Source organism: Mugil cephalus, chromosome 20 (genome assembly GCF_022458985.1).
Source record: "Mugil cephalus isolate CIBA_MC_2020 chromosome 20, CIBA_Mcephalus_1.1, whole genome shotgun sequence".
NCBI classification, from domain to species: Eukaryota; Metazoa; Chordata; class Actinopteri; order Mugiliformes; family Mugilidae; genus Mugil; species Mugil cephalus.
The window spans coordinates 7,526,523-7,551,849 of NC_061789.1; the positions used below are offsets into that span (position 1 = coordinate 7,526,523).

General features: G+C 43.9%; 2 protein-coding genes across 2 annotated transcripts; one reads left to right on the forward strand and one right to left on the reverse strand.

The window, feature by feature from the left end:
- Nucleotides 1-3,423: 3,423 nt before the first annotated feature.
- On the forward strand, nucleotides 3,424-15,576 carry rtbdn (retbindin). The gene is made up of 6 exons (XM_047572587.1): nucleotides 3,424-3,690; nucleotides 4,426-4,587; nucleotides 4,675-4,774; nucleotides 6,337-6,465; nucleotides 6,843-6,939; nucleotides 14,307-15,576. Exons 2-6 carry the CDS (start codon nucleotides 4,428-4,430, stop codon nucleotides 14,661-14,663), a joined length of 843 nt encoding a protein of 280 aa, XP_047428543.1. The 5' UTR covers nucleotides 3,424-3,690; nucleotides 4,426-4,427; the 3' UTR covers nucleotides 14,664-15,576.
- A 6,442-nt stretch (nucleotides 15,577-22,018) lies between these two features.
- On the reverse strand, nucleotides 22,019-23,834 carry junbb (JunB proto-oncogene, AP-1 transcription factor subunit b). The gene has a single exon (XM_047572302.1). The coding sequence runs from the start codon at nucleotides 23,481-23,483 to the stop codon at nucleotides 22,497-22,499; it is 987 nt and encodes a 328-aa protein (XP_047428258.1). The 5' UTR covers nucleotides 23,484-23,834; the 3' UTR covers nucleotides 22,019-22,496.
- Nucleotides 23,835-25,327: the final 1,493 nt, after the last annotated feature.

Sequence of the window (25,327 nt, forward strand, 5' to 3'; positions counted from 1 at the left end):
TTGTTACACTGACTGAGAGCCAATTTATTAAATGTTGCTTTGGCGTTTTTGTCAAATGATCCGACAGAAATTGATTTGCAGACAGAAAAAGTTCACGTAGGATCGAAACATCGCCCCTTGTTAAATTGTGAAATCCATCGCGGCGTGAGGATTTCTGCTCTGATTCCCATCGACTTATTGTCAGCTAGACACCTGGGCTGTAAACATTTGGGCAAAAAGGTCAAAGTATTGGATTTAATAAAGATTTAATGGTGCACACAATAAAACCCAAAAACTTTGAGCTCATGAAACTGAGGATTTTTGAATAAAGAAAACGTAAAATCTCAGCATTTATCTTCTTATTTATTAAAACTTCACTCTCCCAGTGATATTTAGAACATGTCTTCTTAACAGTAATTAGAAAACCCGACAATTTGGTATTTGACCAGTGACATTTCTGTCAAGTAAAAGGTCAATGAGCTTGACCTTTTACTTGGAGTAGCTTCTAAATTCCCCCTTTACCCTTAAACATTTCAAACTAACATCAACTACGGGTGGGTGACATTTAAATTCAGGATAACCGTCCCAAACGGCCGTGCAGCTTTTAACGTGTTTAAAGAGTTTCCTGCTTGTGTGTGGAGCGCTGGATTATCTGAGACATCCTCTCAATTGGATTTCCTCAACATGTGGAAACGGATCCCGGTGTCTCCTTCGCATCCTGATCAACACGTTACATCAGCACCGGCAGCCAACGGTTAAAAAAAAAACTGGACGCCGTTTAACGCAATCAGTAAATATAATTAAAAGATGCTTAAGCTGCTCTAAAAATGCGTGACTGGATTTATTCTGCAGCAACGTCGTGTTGTCGGTCCAGGATTAGTGTGCACGAAGAGACGATGGAGATGGTGGAAAACAGGTGTTTATATTGATCTTAAAGAGACAAAGAGAGAAACGCTGTCATTAAAACAAAGGACGGTTAAGTCCCTGCCTGCCACCAAACGGGGCTTCACATAATAAATATTTGGAATGGGGTGTTTGTGGAGACAGTCACACAGTTACTGATGCGAGATCCATCTCCCAGAAGTTACGTTTCTGCCAGAGACGGTGGGCAGAACTAATGTCCAACGGACATAGCTGCATTTACGCGGACAGGGCGCCTCAATCAGAAGGCGCCAGATTGAGAGGGGTGGTGTAAACCTCTGCTAATCCGTTTACCGGGAAAATATTAGCTCCTAATGACCATGTAAACACTTGAGCACATGGTTTGTCTGGAACAAATCCGTTGCTTTTGAGCATGTTTGCGCAATGTGGGGCAAGCGTCGGGTTCAGGACAGAAACGTGGAGGTAGAAAAATAATCAGTGTTTCAAAAAAAACGGACAACGCTGAAACATCTTGATCATCTTCTTCTGTTGAATTAGGTCAGCGTCATCTAAAAAGTTGCTGAAAAACAGATGCAACTCCCCACAGCTGCAGAATCGCTTCAAACAAAGAGATTCTGCAGTGACTGATGTTTTCTTGAGGCCTGTAAACACGTACATTCTTTTCACCTTGCATCAATTTATTTATTCAGAATGATTTTAATCTGGCTGAAGAAACATTTTTCCCGGAAAATGCAGCTGAAGTTCAAAAACACACCTGCAGTTACCATTTATCTCCACGGGGGGCGCCAAAGATTGACACTTCACATAGTTTAGTTAGTTGCTCATAGTTTGAAGCTCATTAACAAATTAAAACTTTGTTTTTCAGAGCCTCCTTCCATTTTTGGTGCCTAAATCTTTTGCAGAGTTTTAGATAAACATTAATCATTAGCTAAATAGTTTTTATGCACTCAGGCTGATTGGAAGGAAACTGGCTATTTTTTATTTCCTAAAATCAGCATCACAGCAAAGTGAAATGCCCCCAGATTGTCCGTCCTAGTCTAAGTCCAAGTTCTCATTTTTCTATTTTCCATATTTGGGGCTTTTTAGAAGCCGGTGTCTGAACCTCTCCATGTTTTCTTTCCAAATTTCATGCAGCTGCATGTTTAGAGGCACCCCAGAGAAATAGGTCAGTGGAACAAATAAAAGAAAGTCTAAATGGTGGAAATGAATGTCTGTCAGTTAGCGCGAGTCGACCGGGACGGGTGGCAGAGCTTCCCAGCCGAGGGCCAGTCTAAGGCTGAAACACAGGCAGTGACCCAGCCCTGATAAATGAGAACAACAACAAGGGTACACTGAGAGCCCTGATGGTCTGCTTTGTCCTCCTCTCTCTCTGTTCCCTGAATAGCTCCGGCACAAAGGATATCGTTATTCCTCCTCTAATTACCAGATGAAGAGATGTTTGTCTGCCTCTCGCTCCTCCGCTCTCACCCCCCAGAAATAAAGTGCTGTGCGGTGGTGATGACCCTCAGCAGTTATGAAACAGTCTAGTGGACAACGGGGCCCGGGCGAGCCCTCATTTCCTCCTGCAGCTCATACGCCGCACATCTGACTTCATTCTCCACCGAGACGCTTTCATCTACACTCAATCTGCGTGTTTATTTGATGGCCGATCTGTCCGGTCCCTTCTCGTCCCCGCGCGGTGCCGTTGCCAAAACCAATCCCCGTCTAAGGCATGTCACCAATTTCACAGTCTTGGTTTTAGGGGGTTGATGTATCTAGGCCACAAGACACACTCCATCTGCTCCTACGTGGCCAAAAGCCTTGGGAGGACCTACAAACAGAGAGCCGGGGAAAGAGGGAGAGACGAGGGGGGGGGACGCACCCAGCCAGGGATTAGGTTGGCACACCAGGTCCAAGAGGAGGTGAGATTAAAATCCAGGAGCAAGGATACAAACAACATCCAAAATAACCCAATTCACACTGTGCACTGTAACTATCTGTCGTTAGATGTTTTGGGTTTCACCTGTTTGCAAAAGTGACACAAAAAAAAAATAAAAAAATCATAGGAGGGAAGCTTCTGCAAAGCGCAGCAGCGTCCCAGTGAGTTCCCGGCGTTTTGTTCTGCAGAGATTTGTGTCCTCAGCATATCATACGGTATTAAATCTCCACTGTGCCCTCTTCTAACCCCGTCATCTGGAAAAAGCCCTGACCTCAGTGTGTGTGTGTGTGTGTGTGTGTGTGTGTGTGTTTGGATGGGAGAGGCTGCCTTTGGTAGCTGGAGGGGGGGAGGAGACAGGTGTGACTCAGCAACACCTGTGACTGAGCCTCTGGATATGAAGGGCATCAAGTTGTGGTTCATGTCGAGCGGTGATTTTCAGTGTTTCCATCCACACAGCTTCACTTGGTGGAAGGAAATCTGTCAACAAGGAGGATTTGGTAAACATCTTACAGGGAGATTAACAAGGAGGGAGTCCGATCTTTTATGTGTGCGTAATAGTGTTTGTGCGTGCAAGACATGGAGGGAGGGAGGGAGGCAGTGAGGGAGGGGGAGAGGGGAGAGAAGAGAGAGAGATAGGACTTCCCATCATGGGGATAGAGGGAGGGGGTGAGTCGCCTGGTGGAAGGGACCGAAATGTCCTTCATATAAACCGGTGACAAAGTGGCGAGCAGTGGCCCCCGGGCAGCAGAGATCAGAGACGACGCTCACAGAGAGACACGGGGACGCGGAGAGGAGGACATCAGCGCACCGAGCACCAGCTGGATCCACGGAAACGCACCGGGAGAGACGCGAAAGGGAGGACACGGGAAAAACTAATCCGGACAGAGCAGCATTTATCTCCCCAGCGACAGGTAACATATTCAAAAAGATTCATCTAAAAAAAATTCAACGGATTATACATTATTATGCAACCTGATTATGTACCATGAAAAATAAGATTGCGTTTTGTAAGTTACTAAACTTAACAGGAATAACAGTCCCCATGAAATGCACATTTACACATGTGGTAGCTTTTAAAAATGGTTTTATCTTGTAAACATCTGATACAGACCTACTTTTAATGTGTTGTTTTCTAATGATTTTTCGTTCATTTGAATTATTTGAATTCGTACTACTGTAACTGAAATTATTTTTTTCTTTTTTTTGATTAAGACCTTTTTTTTTTCTAATTCAATTAAACAGATTTACCGTCCCGCCACTTAATGCGTCAAAGATTTCCATCCCCGCCGTTTGGCGTCAAATCGGGGCCACATCTCACCTGTCCAGGCCAGTGCGGGGGCCCACGTCCAGCAGATTTGTTTAATTCGTGTTATGTAGGCTACACACCGGCAGCCAGCCGCTTGTCAGATTAAACGACTACGCATGTCATCCATCTCAGCACGGCGCCTCAGTCCCGCCTAATTAGCCTCACCCTGTCTACTAGGTCACCACATGCAGAGCTCACAGCCTGGGCTGGAGGTCTCGCCGTGACATAGTGATTGACACCATCAAAGCAGATATTACATGCGACTTGTTTGATGTTCTTAAAAAATATATATATATAAAAAAAATAACGAATAACTTTTGAAAATCTCTTGTGTCTCCAGAGATGGGCACCACTTCAACCCCCCTGCTTTTTATTTGCGCGTTTATGACGTCTATGCTGATTGGCGGAACCTTCTCGGAGGGGGTGTGTCTTCAAGATGGCAAACACAAGGCCACGCCCACCCCGGAGCCACACCTGAGGGAGTGCTCCCTGTACGCTGACAGTGAGTGGCCTGTGGCAAACATCTCAATCTAAATCCGAAGACTGGCAGCTGCCAGCTGAAATGTTTTCCCGTCTCTGCTGTTGACAGATAGCTGCTGCACAGAGGAAGACATCCAGGACATCTCCCACATCCCCTCTGCCAACAATCAGAATGAACCCTGGGACAAGTGTGGGCCTCTGAGCCCTGAGTAAGCCTCCTTCATTTCATTTTGGTCCAATCCCATTAACCTGTATTACATGATTAAGGTTTATTGTCTGATGTTTGTTTACCATAAATGTTGCGGACTGGCAGGTGGTGGAGACCAAAAGCAGAGCTAAAAGCACTAAAAGTGACTTAAGCGACACTCTGAGCCTGGAGTATGTCTAAATAATTCTCTACAATATTTTAAATGATGCCAAACTTGAGATTTCAGGGGGGGAAAAAAAAAAACAGCTTCCCAGGCAACCTACAGTGCCCCAAACATATTCCTCCCAATCATGAATGACTGGCTGTAGGGACCAAACACAGAGCTAAAAGAAAAACTCAAAAAAAGAGCCCAGAATAAATCTTACCCATCCATCTGGTCCCATTAAACTGTAGTGTATAATACAGGCCTCATCAGCTCTTTCTGTGGTTTATTGTCTACTGGTCATTTATCGTCAATGCTAACGGCGGCAGGGACCAAAAACAGAGATACAAGACAGTAAAAAGAGCCCAGGATAAGTCTCGAATCCCGATATCTCGTATCCTTAAAGGGATACGCCACCCCTATGTGAAATATAGTCACTCACCGTATTCCCCAGAGTTAAATAAGTGAGAAAAAGCGTTTTTAAATCGGTTCAGGCTTTGTCCTGCAAAGCTGTTAGCTTTAACTTAGCTGAGGCGCTACAGTGTAATGTTGACAATTAGCCAGTCCTTCGCAAATGTGATTAAAAAAAACTCAGGAATGTCCCTTTAAAAACGTCAATGCAATTAACATGAAGGTAATTGTCTAAGGCAGCTATAGACTTGGGACTATATTCCGGCAAAGCACCTGAAAACCAGTCACGCCTATAAATCTGGTATCACTCTGCAGTTGCTCTTACCTCTTCCAAGTTTTGTTGTCCAATCCTAAAATCTTTCACTAACCGTGATAGTAGCCAGTAACTGCTCCATCGATATTTTCTGCTCCATCAGGCCCCTGCTTTGTGTGAAAACTGAACGTCAGAGCCCACTCCCCAAACACCTGCAAGGCGACAAACTTTTAACGAGCAATGTTAATGACTAGCAGGTGGTGGAGCCCAAAAATGGAGCCAGAGGAGAGGCAATTTAAATTCATCAGATGGCCGGAAACACATCAGCAATTGATACGTTTGACTATAAACTGCGTAAGCTGATACATAATAGGTATAATATGTCAGTGTTTGGTTCCATTCCACTGCTCCCAAGAAGCCCAATAAATCCCTAATTAAGAAGCTTCACTGCCAGAGTCTCTCAATTGTTCGACAAAGTTTCTCAGGTGTGACAGTATGTGTTTGTCCCGAAGCTCTAATTAAACCGTAAGCGCATGAGGCATGAACAATACTCAAACGACAACCCCGTCAAATGACAAAAAAAAAAAAAACAGTATCATGGGGAAGCCACCAGATCGTTAAAAAACGACAGCGAAAATAATGAAGGAAGTCAAACAATGGCAGCACAAGCAGCACAAACATAAGAGAAACTATTTCTAGGTCGTTATGTTTAATTTCTAAACCCGTCCTTTTTTTACGATTCCCCGTGTCTCCTCAGGTGCGAAGGCTTTCTGAAGCGTGTGTCGTGCTTCTACCGCTGCTCCCCCGACGCCGCCCGTTGGCCTCATCCTCACCGCCGCTCGTACATCCAGGCCGTGCCGCTCTGCCACAGCTTCTGCCGTGATTGGTGAGGCTGCCAAACGCACTGCCGGGCGACGCTAAATCAACATCAGTATCTGTCCCTCTTCACACATAAAGGCTGTCGAGGGGGAGATCACTATCTTGTATAGCCAGAGTAAACTGTGCAGAGACAAGGAGCACAAAACTGTATGACACACGTAAGGCCGTCTACGACAAATGCTTTGCCTTCCTGGTTGTTAAAAAAACAGGAAAGCTGGCTTGTAGACGCTTGCAAAGGTAAACATCTTTTTTCTGGTTTTTGCTCAAGGTTAGATGGCAACACATGCCATTTTTCAAATCTCACACTGACATGTTGCTTAGCTGCGAGCTGTTTCCAGTCTGACTTGATGTGACAGAGGGATTAAGTTACAAATGTTTCTTCAGGTTCGACGCCTGCAGGATGGACATGACATGCGCTCGCAACTGGGCCAGAGACCCCCGGGGACAGAACTGCACCGGAACCTGTGTTCAGTATCAGCAGGTAGGCTCTGACCTGATCTCTGTAAAACATATGAATATGCGGGAAAACTTCTGTAGGCAAGGGACAAGGTTTTGTCACTGGAAGCTTTCTGGTTGCCTGCTGGTAATCCAGGCAGTACTGATTAAATGCACGTAAGGAGGATTTAGCTGCAGGTAAACACTTCTCAAGTTAATGTACAGGACAGGAAGTCCTGACCTAGACGTCTGTCTACCATATATCTGTTGACTACACCAGAAGCATTTAAACAGGCCAAGTCATGAGACGACAGACGATAGATTTCAGGTTGGTTGAGATCTGCAACATTTGTGAACCTGCTTCTTTGTTATTATTTTATTCTACATTAACTGCATTTGGATTGATATTCCATCTGTCCACCACATAGACTGTAGAAAAACATGGACAACACATCTCCATTTTCTCCCATTGGTCAATGTGAAGCTATCTCTTTGGTTTACAAGACATTTTTCATACATTTTCCCCACCTACAAATTTTAATTTATTGAAATACTACGCATTAACATGAATCCAAGGTATAGAGAAGTTATTTTTCAGTTAATACTTCACTCATTCAGTGATACAGGGACTGTCTCAGCAGCGCAGCAGCGTCTCCCACACAGCTCCATACTCCAGACCTGTCAATCTAAGCCTCCTGTTCACAGTAGGCCCCGCCCCTTTTGCCGCCGAGCCAATCACAAAGTCGCATATTACACTCTGACTCTGTCGGGACCCTATTCGGTCCTCAGGTGAAATTCCAGAGGCACATGCTACAATAACAGTCTAACAATCTGCTAACAGAGCTAACAGAGGTGCAGCCTGGTCCAATCAGAACTAAAACTACAAACCACTGAGGCCAAAATGGCTGATTCACTGCCCCTGCTACATTTAGCTATGTTAAAACTCAAAACTTGAATCTGTCAGTTGTTTATACACACACCAATTAGGCTTAATATTGAATGCAAAATGCTAATAATAATGTATATTTATAAATAGCTCTAGGTCTAGTTTAATATAGAACACATATAGTATTTAGGGGGTCGCTATTTAATGTGACCTCTTGACCTCTGTCATATTTTGGTTTATGAACGAATATCCTCAAAACAAAATGCGTTCCCATTAGCCTAGTGGGAACAGGGTAAATGTTAGCATGTTAGCATGGTAGCATCGTGAGCACTGTGCCTCAGAAGAACATTATCATCTGGGCGAGGGAGCATGACCAGATTCTTTCAGCGCGGTCACATGTCAGGTTTCTCCGGAGAGCAGGGGACGTGGCACAGGTTTGAATCCTCATTTGAGCCTCACGCCGCAGGCAGAAGGTCAGACGCTGTGTCGCATTGTGTTTGTGGCGGAGGCAGCGAGTTCCGCGGTCAAGCGAAGGGTTAACGGCGCAGAGCGGCGCTGTGGGCTGAAGCGTGAAAAGCCCCGGCCCTGCTTCAGTGGGCAGCGGCCAGCTGGGTGATTCAAAAAGAGTGACAGAGGGTGCTGATGTGCAGCTGAGGCCGGCAGCGAACCAACACTCGCACACCACTTTAAATATCTATCAGTCTATCTGTGCTTTCAGTCTTACTCTCAACAAATGAGCACACAGATGTCAGATCTACTAAGGCTCTTTGGTGGGTGCAGATGATTAAAGGACATTAGAGACGGGCAATGCAAAGACAGAATATCTGAGTGTGTCTATATGAGTGAGCATTTTTTGTCTTTTGTTTTTAGCGTTGGCCCATTTTCATGTAGAGAATCACTCATGGTGCAATACAGACTTCAATAAATGCAAGTAGCTCTCAGAACAGAGCCTTTTGAACAAACATTCAACAGATCACCGCTTTTACGGAGACACAACACAAGTTCCTGTCTCTGGCACTTTTGGAGGTCACAGCAGCAGCGCTTTTTGTTTCTCCCCAGCCAGCAGAGACGGTAATGATTTCACAGCGGGCCTCTTCGTGGTCTGAGCTCGTACCACTTTTGCAAAACTGCAAACATGCACATCTCCCTGGCATTACATTAAAACCCTTTTCACAACGCGCCTGCTGGATGGAAATTCTATGTAGGTGTGACTGTAGAATAAATAGACACCGATGCCGACAGGATTTGTAAATGCTGACTGCCAGATTTGCTCACATACACACACGGCCTCTGCATGCAAAGATCCCCCTGGCACTCTCTATCACACTCTCTTTTTGTGCTCACTGGTAACATTATTTGCGAGCCAAGGTCTGATTTATCTCAGCATTAGACACTCTCCTCTCCCTCCTGATTTTGTGGGAATGAGGTTACATCTGCAAAGCTATGTCGGTGCTGGATGCTGGCACGAAACATTTCAGATATCGTACATTAATGGTTGGAGGGAACAGAAACACTTTATATTACACAGTCCTGTGAGTACCCGCATCATTAAAGAGATGTATTTCTAGGTCCTCTGGACCAAACTGCTTTTCACAATAGAATTGGTTTCCACTTTTCTCTGGTGTTCTCATAAATGCTTCATATTGCAGCGCACATTACCAATGCTTACTTTGTACGACTGTGACCTTGGAAAGTGGCAAACAAAAGGCCGTGCAGCTCATATGACTGTGAGCAAACCACAGACTTACATTGTAATTTTCTCCTCAGACACATTCGAGAGCTTTTCTCCTGATCATGGGGAATTAAAGCTAAAAAGTAACAGCCTGAAATTCCTCTTGCTGCTCGCTGGTCGACAATAACAGCTTGTTTGTGTGCGACTGCTGATGGTTGGATTCTGTGACCGGAAAAAAACGCTCGTCTAGGTTCTTTACTAATATCAGTATGAATATCAGATGACATGCGATCAGTAACCAAAAAAAGAATAAATAAAACATCGGCAAGGACGTCAATTCACGATACTTATCACGATACTTAAGTCACGATACGATACATTATTGCGATATTATGATATCACGATATATTGCAATATTCTACATAGTTCACTGAGAAATTTTAAATGCAGTTTAAAATACACATTGTATAAAGGTACATCGGTGACAGTGATAAATCCATACTGAGACATTAAAAATCAATATTGTATCGGAAGTAAAAAAATCATGATATATTGCCATATCGATATTTTTTCCCACCCCCAGTTTACACGCATGTCTGTCCAGATTCATTTATATAGTCATAACTTCTTCGTCTTATCCTATCAGCCATGCAACCTTTTTGTCATTATTAATATATGAATTCTCGACTTGGGGGCCAAACTATGGAAAGAAATCTGAAAGTATTTCCTCAAATCACATTGACGAGTTGAATTATTTTCAAAAATGTAGTTTTATCTGTTCATCCTTGAGTACTAGTGAACATTTGCGCCACATTTGTTCAGTTGCTTGTTTACACAAATAGCTAATCAGCCAATCACATGGCTGCAATTCAATCCATTTATTCATGTAGAGGTGATCAAGACAACTTGCTGAAGTTAAAACTGAGCATCAGAATGGGGCAGAAAGGGGATTTATGTGACTTTGAATGTGGTGTGGTTGTTGGTGCCAGATGGGCTGCTCTGAGTATTTCAGAAACTGCTGATCTACTGGGATTTTCTCTCACAACCATCTCTAGGGTTTAAAGAAAATGGTCCAAAAATAGAAAATATCCAGTGAGCGACAGTTGTGTGGCCGAAAATGCCTTGTTGATGTGAGAGGTCAGAGGAGAATGGGCAGACTGGTTGGAGATGATAGAAAAGCAACAGTTACTCAAATAACCACTTGTTACAACCAAGGAATGCAGAATACCATCTCTGAACGCACAACATGTCCAACCTTGAAGAAGATGGGCTACAGCAGCAGAAGACCACGCCTGGTGCCACTCCTGTCAGCTAAGAACAGTAAACTGAGACTACAGTTCACACAGGCTCACCAATTGGAAAAATGTTGCCTGGTCTGACGAGTCTCGATTTCAGCTGCGACATTCAGATGGCAGGGTCAGAATTTTTGCGTAAACAACATATTTTCTTGGCACACTTTGGACTCCTTAGTACAAACTGTGCATGGTTTAAATGCCACAGACTACCTGAGTATTGTTGCTGACCATGTCCATCCCCATGACCACAGTGGACCATCTTCTGACGGCTACTTCCAGCAGGATAATGCACCATGTCACAAAGCTCATATCATCTCAGACTGGTTTCTGGAACATGACAATGAGTTCACTGTACTCCACTGGCCTCAACAGTCACCAGATCTCAATCTAATAGAGCAGAAGATTCTCATCATAGATGTGCAGCCGACAAATGCAGCAACTGTGTGATGCTATCATGTCAGTAAGGTATGCCGCGAAAAATTAAGGCAGTTCTGAAGGTAAAAAGGGTCCAACCTTTTATTAGCAAGGTGTACCTAATATATATAAAATAAAATATATAAATGGGGCATGCATGGGGTAGGGGGTCCCTACTTAATCTCCCCATCAGTTTGCCTTCAACCCTTATTGCAGTAGATGGGTAGTTAAAGAGGCAATTCATGTCTCATTTCTCTGTCCTGTTTTCGTTTTGCACACCAGGTGTAATGTTGTTGAGAAGGGCAGGATTAAATAAGACGGGAGGACAGGACAGCGCAGGGCCTGAGGAAATTTCTGTATCTCACTTATTTGATCACACCACGTCGTCTGAAGCCACTTGCGCTCGCACTGAATTAGCTTTGGCAGCAAACCATGTCCGCCCGAGGAAGGACAGAAATGTGTGTAGCCCCGTGTGTGTATTATGGGGTCGCCGTGATAAGACCGAAGTGTCAGACGGAGAGAGTACATGTAGTCGAGAGAAATAGCCGTCATCCTCTTTGTGTCCTTCCAAACCCGGCAAACACACAACGGTGTTTTTTTCTTCTACGAGCACCCGGTGTGACTCAGTCTTAATCCGCCGACAGAAGACGGGAGGATGAAAGCAAGCAGGCGTTGGGGTGGGGGTGTGCTTTAGGAGAAACGGGCAGAATGAAGAGAGATGTACAAACAGTGAGTGCACTTAAAAAAAAATGTAAGTGGGACATACAGTATTGGAAGTGAGGTAGCAAACGAAATGAGCTTTAGAAGGAGACTTGGCAGCACATGATAAATGGTTACGGAGAAGTCACTAGAGAGAACAGGAGCTTAAACCCACAAAGAAACGAGCCACTGAAACTTGACTAATTTGCCTTCCTAACTATTTCTTACAGCGTGGGCAGACTCCATTTACAGTTTAAATTTGGAATTAGGATTTGCTTTTTAGCGCCATTATCCTGTATCCCTCTTTTAATCCATGTCTTACTGGAGAGGAAGATAATTCTTCATGCTCCAGAAACCATAATGTCAGCCGTAATTGGAGTTTTTCCTCAAAGTATAACTCGATGAAGACGGAGGGCTTTTAATGAATTTCCCGCCAGATAGCAACACAAAAGGTGCTGGAAGTGACCTTTGCGATTAGCGCGGATCCGAGCGTCTACTCGGCGAGGCTTGTCGGAGATGCAGAGATGACGTCTTGCAGATATGAATGTGAGCGCTCAAGGGCGCGCCTGGCGATTCGCTCTCAAGGATGGTGTAGACGGGGTGAGGCGAGGAGACGAAAGCTACTTGCCGGAGCTACTTTCCTGTTAACACCCGGCAGAGGCAGTTTGATTTCAAAGATGCTGCGGCCCTGAAAAGGCAAAATCAATTATTTCAATGGATGTTCATGTCGCACCGGTGATGGTGCAAGAATAGCACGGGGGAAAGTGTTGCTGGCAGGGAGGTGCTCTGGGAAAAACAGGTGTTTGTATGTTTGCAATTTCTAACAAGAAAAAGAGGATAAAAAAGAGATATCATCCCCAACAATTTCTAAGCATTTTTACAGCTTAAATTTGGATTTAGGATTTGTTAGTTTATTTCTACTGTTATGCAGAATCCCCTTTAATCTGCATACGTGCCCCATTAGAGGAGAGTTAATTTTTTAATCCTCCAGGAACCATTATGTCATCAACTGGTGTTTTCAATTTATTTACATTCTCGTACAAGACAAAAAAAAAGAAAGAAAAACTTTAAGGTTAAATCTTCAAGAAAAGGTCACATCAATATTGTGCGTGGCTCAAATAGTGATGAGTATTTGTAGTGGCAGCTGGTTGGTGGTGAAATTTGGTGGGTGGGCTAACAAATGCATGATACAGATTAAACAGTTAAAACTGTAGCACACAGTTACATCAGTTACAGGTCCACTATATGTCTTTAGTGCTCTACATCTTTACTTAAAATGACGTCTTCAAATGGAACTATTGAGCTTGTAGTTACGACAAGGCCTCTAGAAGCAACCGAAGCTAACATAGCAAGCTAATGGCTAACTAAATGTAGGAAATGCTTTTTTTCTCACACAAATTAACTTAGAACAATTCACAATTCATGAAAACATCACCAAACATGACCCTGTTCAGTGATGACTTTTTTGTCATTGCATGAAATAATCACATGCTAACTGGCTAGCTTAATGGCGTAGTCACATGCTCCTGGATAGGTCCCGTTTCCTCAGTCAAGTAGTAGGTTTTTCCAACTTTGGTATGTTCGTATGCTTATAACGTCGCCTTTAAATGGAACTTGTGAGCCCGTGGTTACGACAAGGCAAGGCCTCTAGAACAGTTTAGCAAGCTAATGGCTAACTTAACCTTTTAAAACCTGATCATCCGTCTGTGCATAAAAAAAATGAAGGTCTTTCAGACAAAAGCACAACTCTCCAATGCCAGCCACATTGAGAGTTACGGTAATTCAGATACAAAGACAGTTTCAACTTCTGAAATATATTGAATGAAAAGATTGTGCAGTTTGAACCTGAGATAGTAGAATATAATATCACAGTATGAAAAAAAAATGATAGCAACCAATAAGTGGCGATGCCTTTTACTCTAGATTAGCTGTATTTTAATTCAAACCAGAGTTATTTCACTTCAGTAACTTCAGCCATTTTTTTAACAGACTCAACAGAGCTTTCATGCACAAACATCAAATATAAAAAGTCCAACTACTGAGAAGCAGTTTTCAAAAAGACTCAAAAAAAAGACTTCAAAAAATATGTAGCTTTAGCTGAGGGACCCATTCATGTTCTATTAAGCGTTGCTCTATTCAGTTGCCTATTCAAGCACTGATCACAAGGTTGACATGACAATCACAACATTTCACGAACAGACATTCTGGGAAATATTAACAAGAAAATTGTAGCTTCAGCTGAGAACCTTTACTTACTGAAACTATGACAACCATACGTCTGGCATGGCTATTTAAAAAATAATTTTCTCATCTTTTCCTGTGCTTGGAAGGGCTTATTTCTGTGTGTTTGAGTCATTCACATTCATTATATGAGCTGCACGGTTACATAAATTAAAAGGCCATTTGCTGGATGTGCTTCACTGTCATGTGTGTGTGTGTGTCTTCAGATGTACCAGCACGGCCGGGACCTCTGCGAGAGCCTGTGGGGCGACGCCTTCATGACGGTGGAGGACGAGCCGGAGGAGGTGGGAGAGGCCGGGGAGTTCGGGGCGGAGGGCGACGGCGGTCGTCCCTGCGGCTGCCTCACCCTCAGCCCCTCGGACAAGGACGTGATCGCCGCCCTCAGGGCCCAGCAGGACGACCCGGAGGAGCTGGACACCACCAAGACGGGCCTGCCTCAGTACCGGGCCCCGTGCCAGACCAAGCTGCCCTTGCAGGCCAAGCGCGGCAGGAAGGGGAACTCGGTGCTGCGCAAGCGTTCGGTGGAGGTGGAGGACGTGGAGGGGAGCGGCAGCGGCCTGTAGATTGATCCTAGGCGGCAAAATTATATTTAGAGGTAATTGTCTAGATTCTAATAAACAAAATCTACCCCTCTCAGACAGTTCTCCTGTAACTAAACTTACCACACGAACCTAAAGCTCTCATTATCATCAATCACATCACAGCTATAATCTCTAGAGATGTCAATATCTGGCTTAGGGGAAGCTTGTTACTATTTGATTTAACAGCGAGGATTAAAAAAAAAAAAAGAAGAAAAAAAAAGATGCCACCGCTGAATGATAGTCAAGTATTTCAAGGCAGAATTAATTGTGCAAGGACTCAATAACACAGATTATATCTCATATTGGCTGCATTTTTTTATTATTATTATTATTATTACTATTATTATTGCCAGCTAACAGGAGTCCTACAGTAATGACACTTCTGCATGAATCAAGCGTGTAATCCCCAGTGGTTAAAGTACTTTTTTAGCGTTGAAATCATAACCAGGCTTCGCCGCCTCGCTTCTGGAGCTGATTTTAATCTGTGCATTAGACAGATCTTACCGCTGTGACACCATTCTGTGCAGTCTACTCGTCGGGAAGCATGTGATAGTGGAGAGCGTCGCGCAGAGTGATCATGATGATGAATGTAACTTTGGCTTTTTACCCGTGGGTCTGAACCTGAGGGGTGTGGTGCGCGGCGGCGGCGGAGAGGTGGCGGGCTTAAAACCCGTGGGAGGAGGAGGTTCATTTTCAGACGGGAGGAGGAAGCGGATCTGGTAGTTTGATTACCAATGTATCGTTTTATAATCTGGTCGTGTATATGTAGGGTGAGGCTCTGTTAGATGTAAATGTTTTGTAATAAAGGAAAATGTCTTGACTTGTGGTGAGCTCGCTGAAATGGGTCTTTCTGTGCTTTTCTTTTCATTCTCAATAAAGACATTTCTAAATGTTACCCCGAGTCCGTTTAAATTCGTAACTCGCAGAAAGGAATCATGTTAGACTTGTATAATATGCCATAATAAAAGCTAGGCATACTTTGATCCAATTCAAGATAGTGCATGGATTGCACTTTTTTTGCTTGAAAGATAAACGTTGACACGCTAGTTTTTACAGTGTCATTTTTTGAAAACTTTTTTTTTTTTCTAAAGCCTTTAACAGGGAGATCTTGTCGATTTAACTGTGTTATTTAGGGTTGTTGAACCCGGAAGATTGACAGATAGCTATAAAGCACAGGCCACCTCCTTGTCAACAATGTTAGCCAGAAAATTGTATTAAAATCTACTATTTTGGAAATCTGAGAGTTACATTTAGAAAAGATTAGATTCATTGTGGCAGGAGCATTTGACGTTCTTCAGGCTAAGGACCCCAAACTGATGGAAAAATCATTTTGCATACAATATTAAGCTAATAAAATAATACACAGCTTCAAATATTCTTTTTTGTTTTTTTCAGACATAATTTACTCCATCTGTTCCTTTACTGAAAAATATGTTCATGTTAATATGTATTTAAAGAAATTTAAAGTTGTGGGGGAAAAGTTTTAAAAATTGATAAAAAAAAAATTAAAAAAAGGCGAATCAACCAAAAATTTTGCGACCCCCTCCCCTGCAATACCCCCGCGGACCCCTAGGGGTCGTTGACCCCCTGTTGAAGACTTATGCATTATGGCAAATAGAGAGCAATCATTTTACAAAATTTGGCAACAAGTAGAGGTTGAATGGATTCGTTAATGTTTGTCAGTTTGTCTGTTGTTATTTTATTCTTTGTTTGTATATTTGTTTTTTGTTTATTGGGGGGGATTGTATAATATTTGACTTTTCCAAATTGTTCCTATAGTGACGACAGGAGTAGGTTCAAGGTTCAGCGCTTGTTTATCGCCACCCAACCGTGTTCCTGGTGGCAAATATTTCTGCATTTTTGTCTTTATCAGAGCAAGGTGACTTTGCATCCTTGTTCAGAAATGCTGCTGTGCGATCCTTTCTTCAAATACCAAAACCCCTGCTGAGCAGAACTCGAGTCTCTGCGCCGCGCATCATGAACTTCAAAGCTCTGGAAATAGACTCGGTGCAGCACGGATAACCTGCTTCCTCTGTCTCCTCCCTGCTGAAACCTAACCCTTACATCTCTCACCATTTTGTTGTTGTTGTCGTTTTTTTACCTAATAACGATGCATATTTGACAGACATCATTAAATCAAACCCAGAAACAAAACCCTCGCAGGCCGGCTGAGGAGCGTTTGACTGCAGCGTCGACGTCCCGAAACGTGGCCTCCACCTGTGATCGTGGCAGCTCAGTGTCCTCGCAAGTCTTCTCGCCGGCGTCAGCCTCCAATTTACTGATACGTCCTGACAACTGAGTTTACCCGGCCTCTCAGACGGCTGTCACTCAGTCTCAAGCTTTCCTAACCGTTGCCCGGAGGAAGGAATCTTATACATGAAATAGTATCAAGACAGTTGATTCTCGCTGTCTGATGTTTTTTCCCGGTGATTCAGCTTTGCGGCAACTGAACTGGCAGGCTGAACGCACTCCCACCCAAATCACATTGTTGCACATCTCTCCGTAAATTAATCTCATTTAAAGTGACTAAGTTATGAATTTGAAACTCAAATCATCCCAGTGGAACAGGACGATCCCTCTGCAGGTGGAAACGCGACACTGAGGACACAAACTGTGCGTCACTGCCGATAATGCCACATGCACCACTTGACATTTTTCTATTAAACAGCCAGAGAATGAGACACAGTGTGTGTGTGTGTGTGTTTGTGTTATTTATGTGCTGCTGCTTGTTGATGTTGTTAGCTAATAATATGTCCTCTGTGAAAGTCATCATCATTTCATCAGCATCAAATCAGAGGAAAAGTGAGACGCACACATTCAATCTGACGAACGTTTGAGGGTTTTTCGGTGATAAGACCAACTGGAATATTATCTTTTTAATTTGTTTCTGCGTGACTCCAAAAGCGCTTGAAACTAATTTCTGACGTTCAAAGGCCAGAAACTGTGTGTTTCCTTTGGATTTAATTCACATCCTCCATCTGTGTATCACCTGCACATCAAATAGGAAAGATTCAATGAGATAATAAAGTAATGTGTACACAAAATATATAAGAGTGACTTGTAAAACAAAAAAAAAAAAAAATCACATATGCTGCCTTTAAACTGAGCTTGTGATTACAACATGTAAAGTCGTGTTCACAAACACAGCTAAGAGGCAACTGTTGGTGTTCAGAAGCAACTAAGGCTAATAGTTTAGCATGCTAACTACCTAGTAGGCTGTTAATATTGATCTTAGATGTTGGAGGATGTTAGCTAGCTCAGTGTGTCTTTGAATCACTAATTACATTAGGAAATATACCTTTTTGATTCAGAATTACTTTTTTGTCATTGCTTGAAATAATAACAAGCTAACTGGCTAGCTTAATGGCATATTCACATGCTCTTGGCTAGTTCCCATTCCCTCAGTTAGGTCGTAGTTTTTTCCAACTTGGGTGTGTTCATGTGTTTATAATTGTTTCTTCAAATGGAGCTTGTGAGCCTCTAGAGTATAGGTCTTCAACAGGGGGTTCACGACCCCTGGGGGGTTTGCGGCGGTGCTGCAGGGAGGTCCCAAAATCTTTGGTTGATTAGCCTTTTTTTTAAATAGATTTTTTAATTTTACCTCACAAATTTAAATTTCTTTAAATACTTATTAACATGAATCCAACATATTTTAGTAAAAGGATCAATGGAGGCAGAAGAAGATACACTAGCTAGCCACACTAGCTGAGACCTGTCAATCTAAGCTTAGCTTAATATTGAATGCAAAATGGTGGTAATTTCTGAACAGTATTAGGCTGAGTTTAATATAAGTCACATATAGTAGGTAGGTAGTCTCTATTTAATCCCTCATCAGTTTGGGGGTCCTTGGCCTAAAAAAACATTGAAGACCCCTGTACTAGAAGTTTAGCAAGCTAATGGCTAACTTAACGTAGGAAAAGCAAAGGTATAATGTAAAAAAAATAAGCCATTGGTAGCATTTTTCTCACACAAATTAACTTACAATTCATGAAAACATCACCAAACATGACCCCGTTCAAGGCAGCGTTAGAATTTTCTACAGCCCCTAACTAGAAATACTTAGTGTGCTGTAATCCTAGAAGCTCTACAGGCAGGCTGATATAAATAGAAATAATGGAGGCACTCTCTCTGCATTAGGGGTGACGATAAAGAGCCCGTCTGATCCAGATTTTGCACAAATTACTATGAAAGTGAGGCCCAATATTGAACCATTTTGATATTTAATTGACTCGTTTAACTTAAACGGCTGTAGTACGGTTTGCGAATTCACTGCGTTCTTTAGTCAAATACTAGATCACATCTAAAAAATAAAAAATAAAAAAGCATAATAACTGTCTGGGAAATCAATGTCAGCTACAAGGTCAGACATGGCATTGAAACAAATGACCGTCCCCTCTGTTTAAGTGGATGGCTGAATAGTTAGAGTAAATATAAGCAGAAGCAGCAGAGGCTCTTATTTTGCCTTATATTCCAACAGAAAGACTCCTCAAAACACGAGAACATACGGAACAAACCGAGGCAGAAAACAAAAGACTCCAGAAACAAAGGGTAGAGCACACAATCAGATAAAGAAAAGACAGAAATAAAAAAAAATAAAACAGACACGGGCACAGGAGAGAAGCAGTGCGACAAAGTCAAACAGAAACACAAAGATTAAGCAAAGAGAAAAAGACACAGAGGCAACAATTCAACGCCCAGAGGACAAACTAAGAAAAAAACTCAGCTGTCACCATCTAATGAAGACCGACCTTCACAGAAACAACTCAAGTCACGCGTTGCCGCTTTGAGGCAAAGATACTAAATACAGAAAATACAAAACTATTATTTATGAGGAAACTATGTGTGAGGAATCTAATATGTGAAATTTACAATTTTCAAGCAGGTTTAAAAGAGTCAGTAAAGAAAAAACTCTGACAAATGACACGATGTCAATACAGGTAAGACTGATAATGATTTAAAAAAAGATGGATGGAGCTAGACTTAAAAGAATTAATTGCTGAAAGGCTCATGTCTTCACAAAGTTATTTTTTGGGAGGATAAATAAGAGAAGTCAGGGTGAATATGAGCTGCAGTTCCGGCTAATGTCCAGTAGATGGCGATGTTCACCCACACAACACACTGTACAGTGACTCAGTGCATGTGTGAACGTGGACCTGTTTTCTAGGCCACATCTCTGCTTTAGTGTTAATGCACCAACATGTATGAGAAACGTATTTTAACGAGGAGCTGTTCCAGAGCCAACACTATGTTTCCACAATATCCCGTTACAACCTCCGCAGCTTTGTTATGTAACATCAAAGACCTTTTTGTTTCTTCAGTTGATGGCGTGAAATGCCTGGATGGGTAGATAATTAATGAGTTGTTTGTCACGAAAAGAAAAAATCCACATCTACCACTGGAATCTTTACAGTGGAGTTTCACGGTTGAGATTTGCATAATTTCCAGGAGGGAACGCACCTCCGTCTGCACAACAGGATGTAAATAATGGCACGAGATCCAGCTCTGAACTTTCCTCGAGCCAGGCCCAGCCGAGCTCCTGTTTGAACAAGTGATGCAACTTGCGCAGGAACCTCAGATGGCCGCGGCAAGGTGGGAGGAATATTCATGGTTCCCGAGAAGATAACAGAAGATCGGAGAGAGGGAGCGAATGAGCGATAGAGAGCAAGGGCTGTTGGCTGTGGGAGGGGAAGGGGCCTCATGGAGAGGAAAATCAAACCCACCCAGACCTCTTCGTACGTCAGCGTTCACATCACAGATGTTCCCACAGACACTAGGTGTGGGTTGTTGGCCGAGGCGTGTGGCTCGAATCGAATTTTGTGGGGCATTATTACACGTAGGCCATGATGTTGCGTGCGTAAACGGAGACCGGCACTTGAAACAGTGAAGAGGTACAGAGAATAGCTGATGCTTGCGAGCGTTATGAGAGCTGTCGGCTGTTTCAATAAGGAAAAAAACATCCCCTTAAAGAAAAATAAACGGTTCTAAAAAAAAAACATAACAAAAGTCACAGGACTGAAAAAGAAATCACCTGCGGGGGCGTGACTGGTTCTGTTTCCACGTCCATGGCACAAACAAGGGGAGTTGTTATTGATGGAAATTGAACTATTTCAATACGCGTCAGATGAAAAGAAGTTAAGAGCCTTCAGTCTCCAAAACAGTGAGAGGTGAGAGTGCGCGCAGAAACCACAGCCTTCCCTTCTCGATCCTTCTGAAGTGGCTTTCGCGAGTAAAGACAGAGAAATGGCTTTTTTTCGGTCTGATCTTGTTTACTTCTACGTCACTAACGTCAGAAATCCCCCTTTTTAATTTTCCTGAGACCACGCTATACGCAGCTTCTGTCTCGGCCAGTGGTCACTAAAACCTTGTCTGAGCTCTAAACGCTCCTAACATTGATCAGTCTGCCGCGCGCAGACCACCATTTAACCCCTGGTTGAATTAACGCGTGATGAGTCACTGACATCCACTCAATGTGGGACTTTTCCCCCCTCTCTCTCTCGTCCGCTCGCCTGTGCCGCACATACTTGGCCAGTGATGCGTCCCGGCAGAATGTTGTCCGTGGCAGCGCGCAGAGTTTCATCCACACACACAGATGCTCCCGCGCGCTCCGGACGCCCACTCTCGCCTACTGCTCTGGCAAGCGGCGTGGCATCTTGAGACGCCCCCGGCATTCCTGAAGCCGCTGTCACTTCCCCCGGTCGTGTGCAATGTTTCAATTAAACTGACACCTCAAATATGTCTCAAGGCGCTTGAGCGGCACCGACGCGCCGTCGGTTACCTTCCCCGTTGACCCTTATATTACAGGTCGACTTTCAAGATGAAACGGTGCTTTTTGCTTTTTTTTTTATCGACTTCCTGTTAACTGTAAGTGAGGCCAACTTCGAACCGTGTAGCTGATAACAAGATCGCACTTTGCTCCATTCGCGTGTGACAGTTTCGTCTAAAGTTACACAATAACTGAAAAGGAACTTCCTCCACCCTCTCGAGGCTCGAGCGATACACAAGTCGGGATTGAAGCAGTATGCTTTACCTGGGCGGGGGTTCCCAGAAATCCTCCCCTGTGACGAGGCGCTCACCAACATACCCATATATGGACAACCCCCGTGCGTAATTAGGAAAGGCCTACGTACGCACTTCACGTTCCGTGCGTAAAAACACAGAAACCAAAATCTGCGTGTGTAAGGTTTTCTCGCAAGTAGATATAAAAACTGATGTGTTTATAAAGGAAAAATAACTTCGCCCTCATCACCTCCACCCTCCCTTTCCTGTTGTTTATAAATGTTGAATGTGAATTTGCGTATCAAATATTTATGATTGAATAAACAGACACCACAAGTTCCTTTTCATATTTTAAGGTACTTTACTTAAATATACACATATCACAAATAAAAAAAAGACACTGTAAACATGGACATCATCAGTTTGTCTGGGTCAACCGGACAAACGAAATAATTTACACATTGAATGAATGCAACATTGCATGACAATATTAAAAAAAAAAAAAAAGTACAAAGTAATACTATAATTTTTCCCATGTTTTACCATTAGTAAATCTGACTTTATGGGCTTCGCCCAGTGCGTCGCTCAGTGTCTGCTCAGTCTGGATGCTGCCCAGGTTTCTAGGGTTGAATGGTCCTGCGAGGGGTGTCCAGCATCCGGAAGTACCATTTCAAATCAGTCTCTTTACCCTAAGTAGCCTAACAGAGTTGCCTACACATATCTCTCGGCCTTGCTGACAACACATCAGCAGCGATTCCAGTGCTGCGCATGCAGAACTCCAGTGTTATTACTTTTCAGTCATTTAGTAGTCTCTGTTTCCTAAAACGCCTCCATCTTGCTTGTGAGCATCAGCTGACAGCCGCTGCTCACGTGTGTCAGGACCTTCTGTTTGAGCTGGGCGACCTGGTCCCGCAGCACCGACGCCGTGTTGGAGAGCCCCGCGTTGTCGTTCTTCAGCACCTTCACCTTCTCCTCCAGCCGGGCGATGCGCTCCAGCTTGCGCCTCCTGCACTTGGTGGCGGCTAGCCGGTTCCTCAGCCTCTTGCGCTCCGCCTTGATCCTCTCCTGGGTCTCCAGGTCGATGGGAGACATCGGGGGCGAGCCGTCGCTGCTGAGGAGGTCAGGTACGGTCTGGGGCTCCTCTTTCAGAGCGACCAGCCGCTGCGGATGGAGCCCGGAGCCGGGGAGAGTGTGCTGGAAGGGGTGCGTGCCGTGCGTCGACGTCTGCGGGTGGCTCTGCTGGTGCGGCGGCAAGTAGCTGATCGTGGCCGTGGGGTAGCTGGATGCGGAAGAGAGGCTTGTGTTCGGGCAGTAGGCGTTCAGTGTCGTGTAGATTGGAGGCTCGGGCTGCAGGGCAGAGCCGAAGACACTAGAGGCCGCCGGCGAACACGTCGTAACTCCACCGGCTCCGATGGACACGTTAGGAGGAGGCATCTGGTTCATCTTGTGGAGCTCGTCCAGCGCTTTCACGAAGCCCTCGGCGAACCCCTCCTGCTCATCGGTGATGCCCCGGTTGTAGAAGTACTGCCCCGGGGTGGGGGTGGTGATAACACCGTTACTGTTTTGAATGATGAGCCTCTCTAGTTCTGGGGACGCGAGCTTCAGGGATCCCACGTCTTGCTGACCCCCTTGGTACAGGTCTGTCTCGGCTCTCAGCTGGGATTTCAGGTTGCGATATGGCTCTGTCAAGTTCAAATTCATATTCTGCTTTAGCAGTTTGTAGTCGTGCATTGCTGCATCTGAGTGGCCGTAAGCCGACAGAAAAGAGTCGTCATGATAAAAAGGCTGTTCCATCTTTGTAGACATAAAGTCGTAGGAAAAAGTAAGCTTACCAGCTGCTTATAGAAACACAGTCTCTGGGTTATCAAGAAAAGTCAGTGTCAGCAGAGAACATGCATCAATTCAGGCAACTCGTCGTCTCTGTCAACAGTGTCCCAGAAGTGGAATTGAAAAAAAATAAATAAATCACTCGAATCAAAAGAGCCAAAGTCCAACAAACGCTGTCTTCGGTTCGGTGTGAGCAGCTAAAAGTCTCTTCCAGGCTCTGTTTTGCTGGTAATCTTTACACTCCTGTTCAGTGAAAGTTGTATCTCGCAATTCCCGGCGGTGGAAGTGTTTTGGTCCTGGTGCTAGTTGAGGTGTGTGCAGGCACGGCAGTGTGCGCCTTTATATGCTGCAGTGGGCGAGCGCACGCTGCCAAGACGGCGCGGCTCCGCTATTGGCCACAGCTCCGCGTCCACGCCCAGCTAGTGTTGCGTCAAGTGACGCTAATGCCGGGAAGAGGCGACTGTAAACAAGCCTGTAGGCAAGAGAGCCGCACGGAGGAGAGATGGCAGCGGAGACCTGTGTCAGAAATAGAAAAACCCACTGAGTTTACGCACGGATCTGCGCGCGTACGCTTCGCCCGAGTGGCTGTTTTATAAGAGACGAGGTTTATCCGTCACATTAAACCTTTTATTTCGTGTCCATTCATTCATTTTTCTCCTCCCGCGCGTCGCTGGAGTTGAACCAGAGCGTACGGGTTCGGGGGGTTGTTCAACGTAGGATTTCGTGAAATGTCCAACAGTTAATGCGCAAAAATAATCCATTAGATGCGAAATATACACAAAACAAAACAGCCACTGTGCTGTTTATTGTGGGCCATCCTGTGGAGGAAGTATCGCGGCCTTATATGGGCATGGTGACGCACTAGTTCCTCTTCAGGACAACCGGGAAGCCACGCCCACTCAGGCCTCATTCCAGCAGCATTCCTGCTGTTGTGTAAACCGAATCCATGTGCGAGGTAGTTAGGGACTTTCTGCCTCAGCAGGGGAGAAGGAGTGGACTTATCTAGAATACACCCATCTGTATTAAAACCATTTGACCTAGAATTTGATAAGACTGACATCTACTAGTGCTTTCTATGACCAACTGATCACCAGTTGTGGCACTCCCTGCCTGAGCAAATTCATAAGACTCAATTTTATCATTGTGGCCTTTAGTTAATAGGCACTGCATCATTTATTTTATCTGGTATTTTTAAGTCTGTGATTTTATCTACTATCAGTTTTTACTGTAAAGTGCTTTGTCATTTTGATTTTGGAAGGTCTTCCACAAATAAGACTATGAACATATTATTAATACACATGTTTCACTTCAAGTGACCATGAATTTATTCTTATGACTGACTGCTTCCATCCTAACGCTTTCTCCGTTCGTTTTCAGTACAAATCATGACTATGGGGATACTGCTGCTGTTGTTGGGAACGATAATTTTAGGAAGAGTCTTGTTTGGTAATTTAACCTTTTTTATATCTCACCAAATGTGACCTTCATTTTCGTTTTACCGTGGAGGAACATGTGCCCGGTTCAATGTGATTTCTCAATAGTGCACCTGTCTCGGCTGCAGAGAACAAACCTTTATCTTGTGTTTGTACTTCTTCCAACGCCTACACAAACACGCACCTTTAACAGTGTGTCCCGTACCGTACCCTTCCGCAGACAAAAAAAACAAAACAAGTCAGGTAGGATGCTTTGATAAATCCTCAATCTGCACCGGAGGGATGAATCTCTGATTGTGTTCGACAGTTGTTTATACAAGGAAACGCATCAATTACATCTCTCATTTTTTTATGGATGTGCAACCGAGCGGAGATAAGGTCGGATCAGGT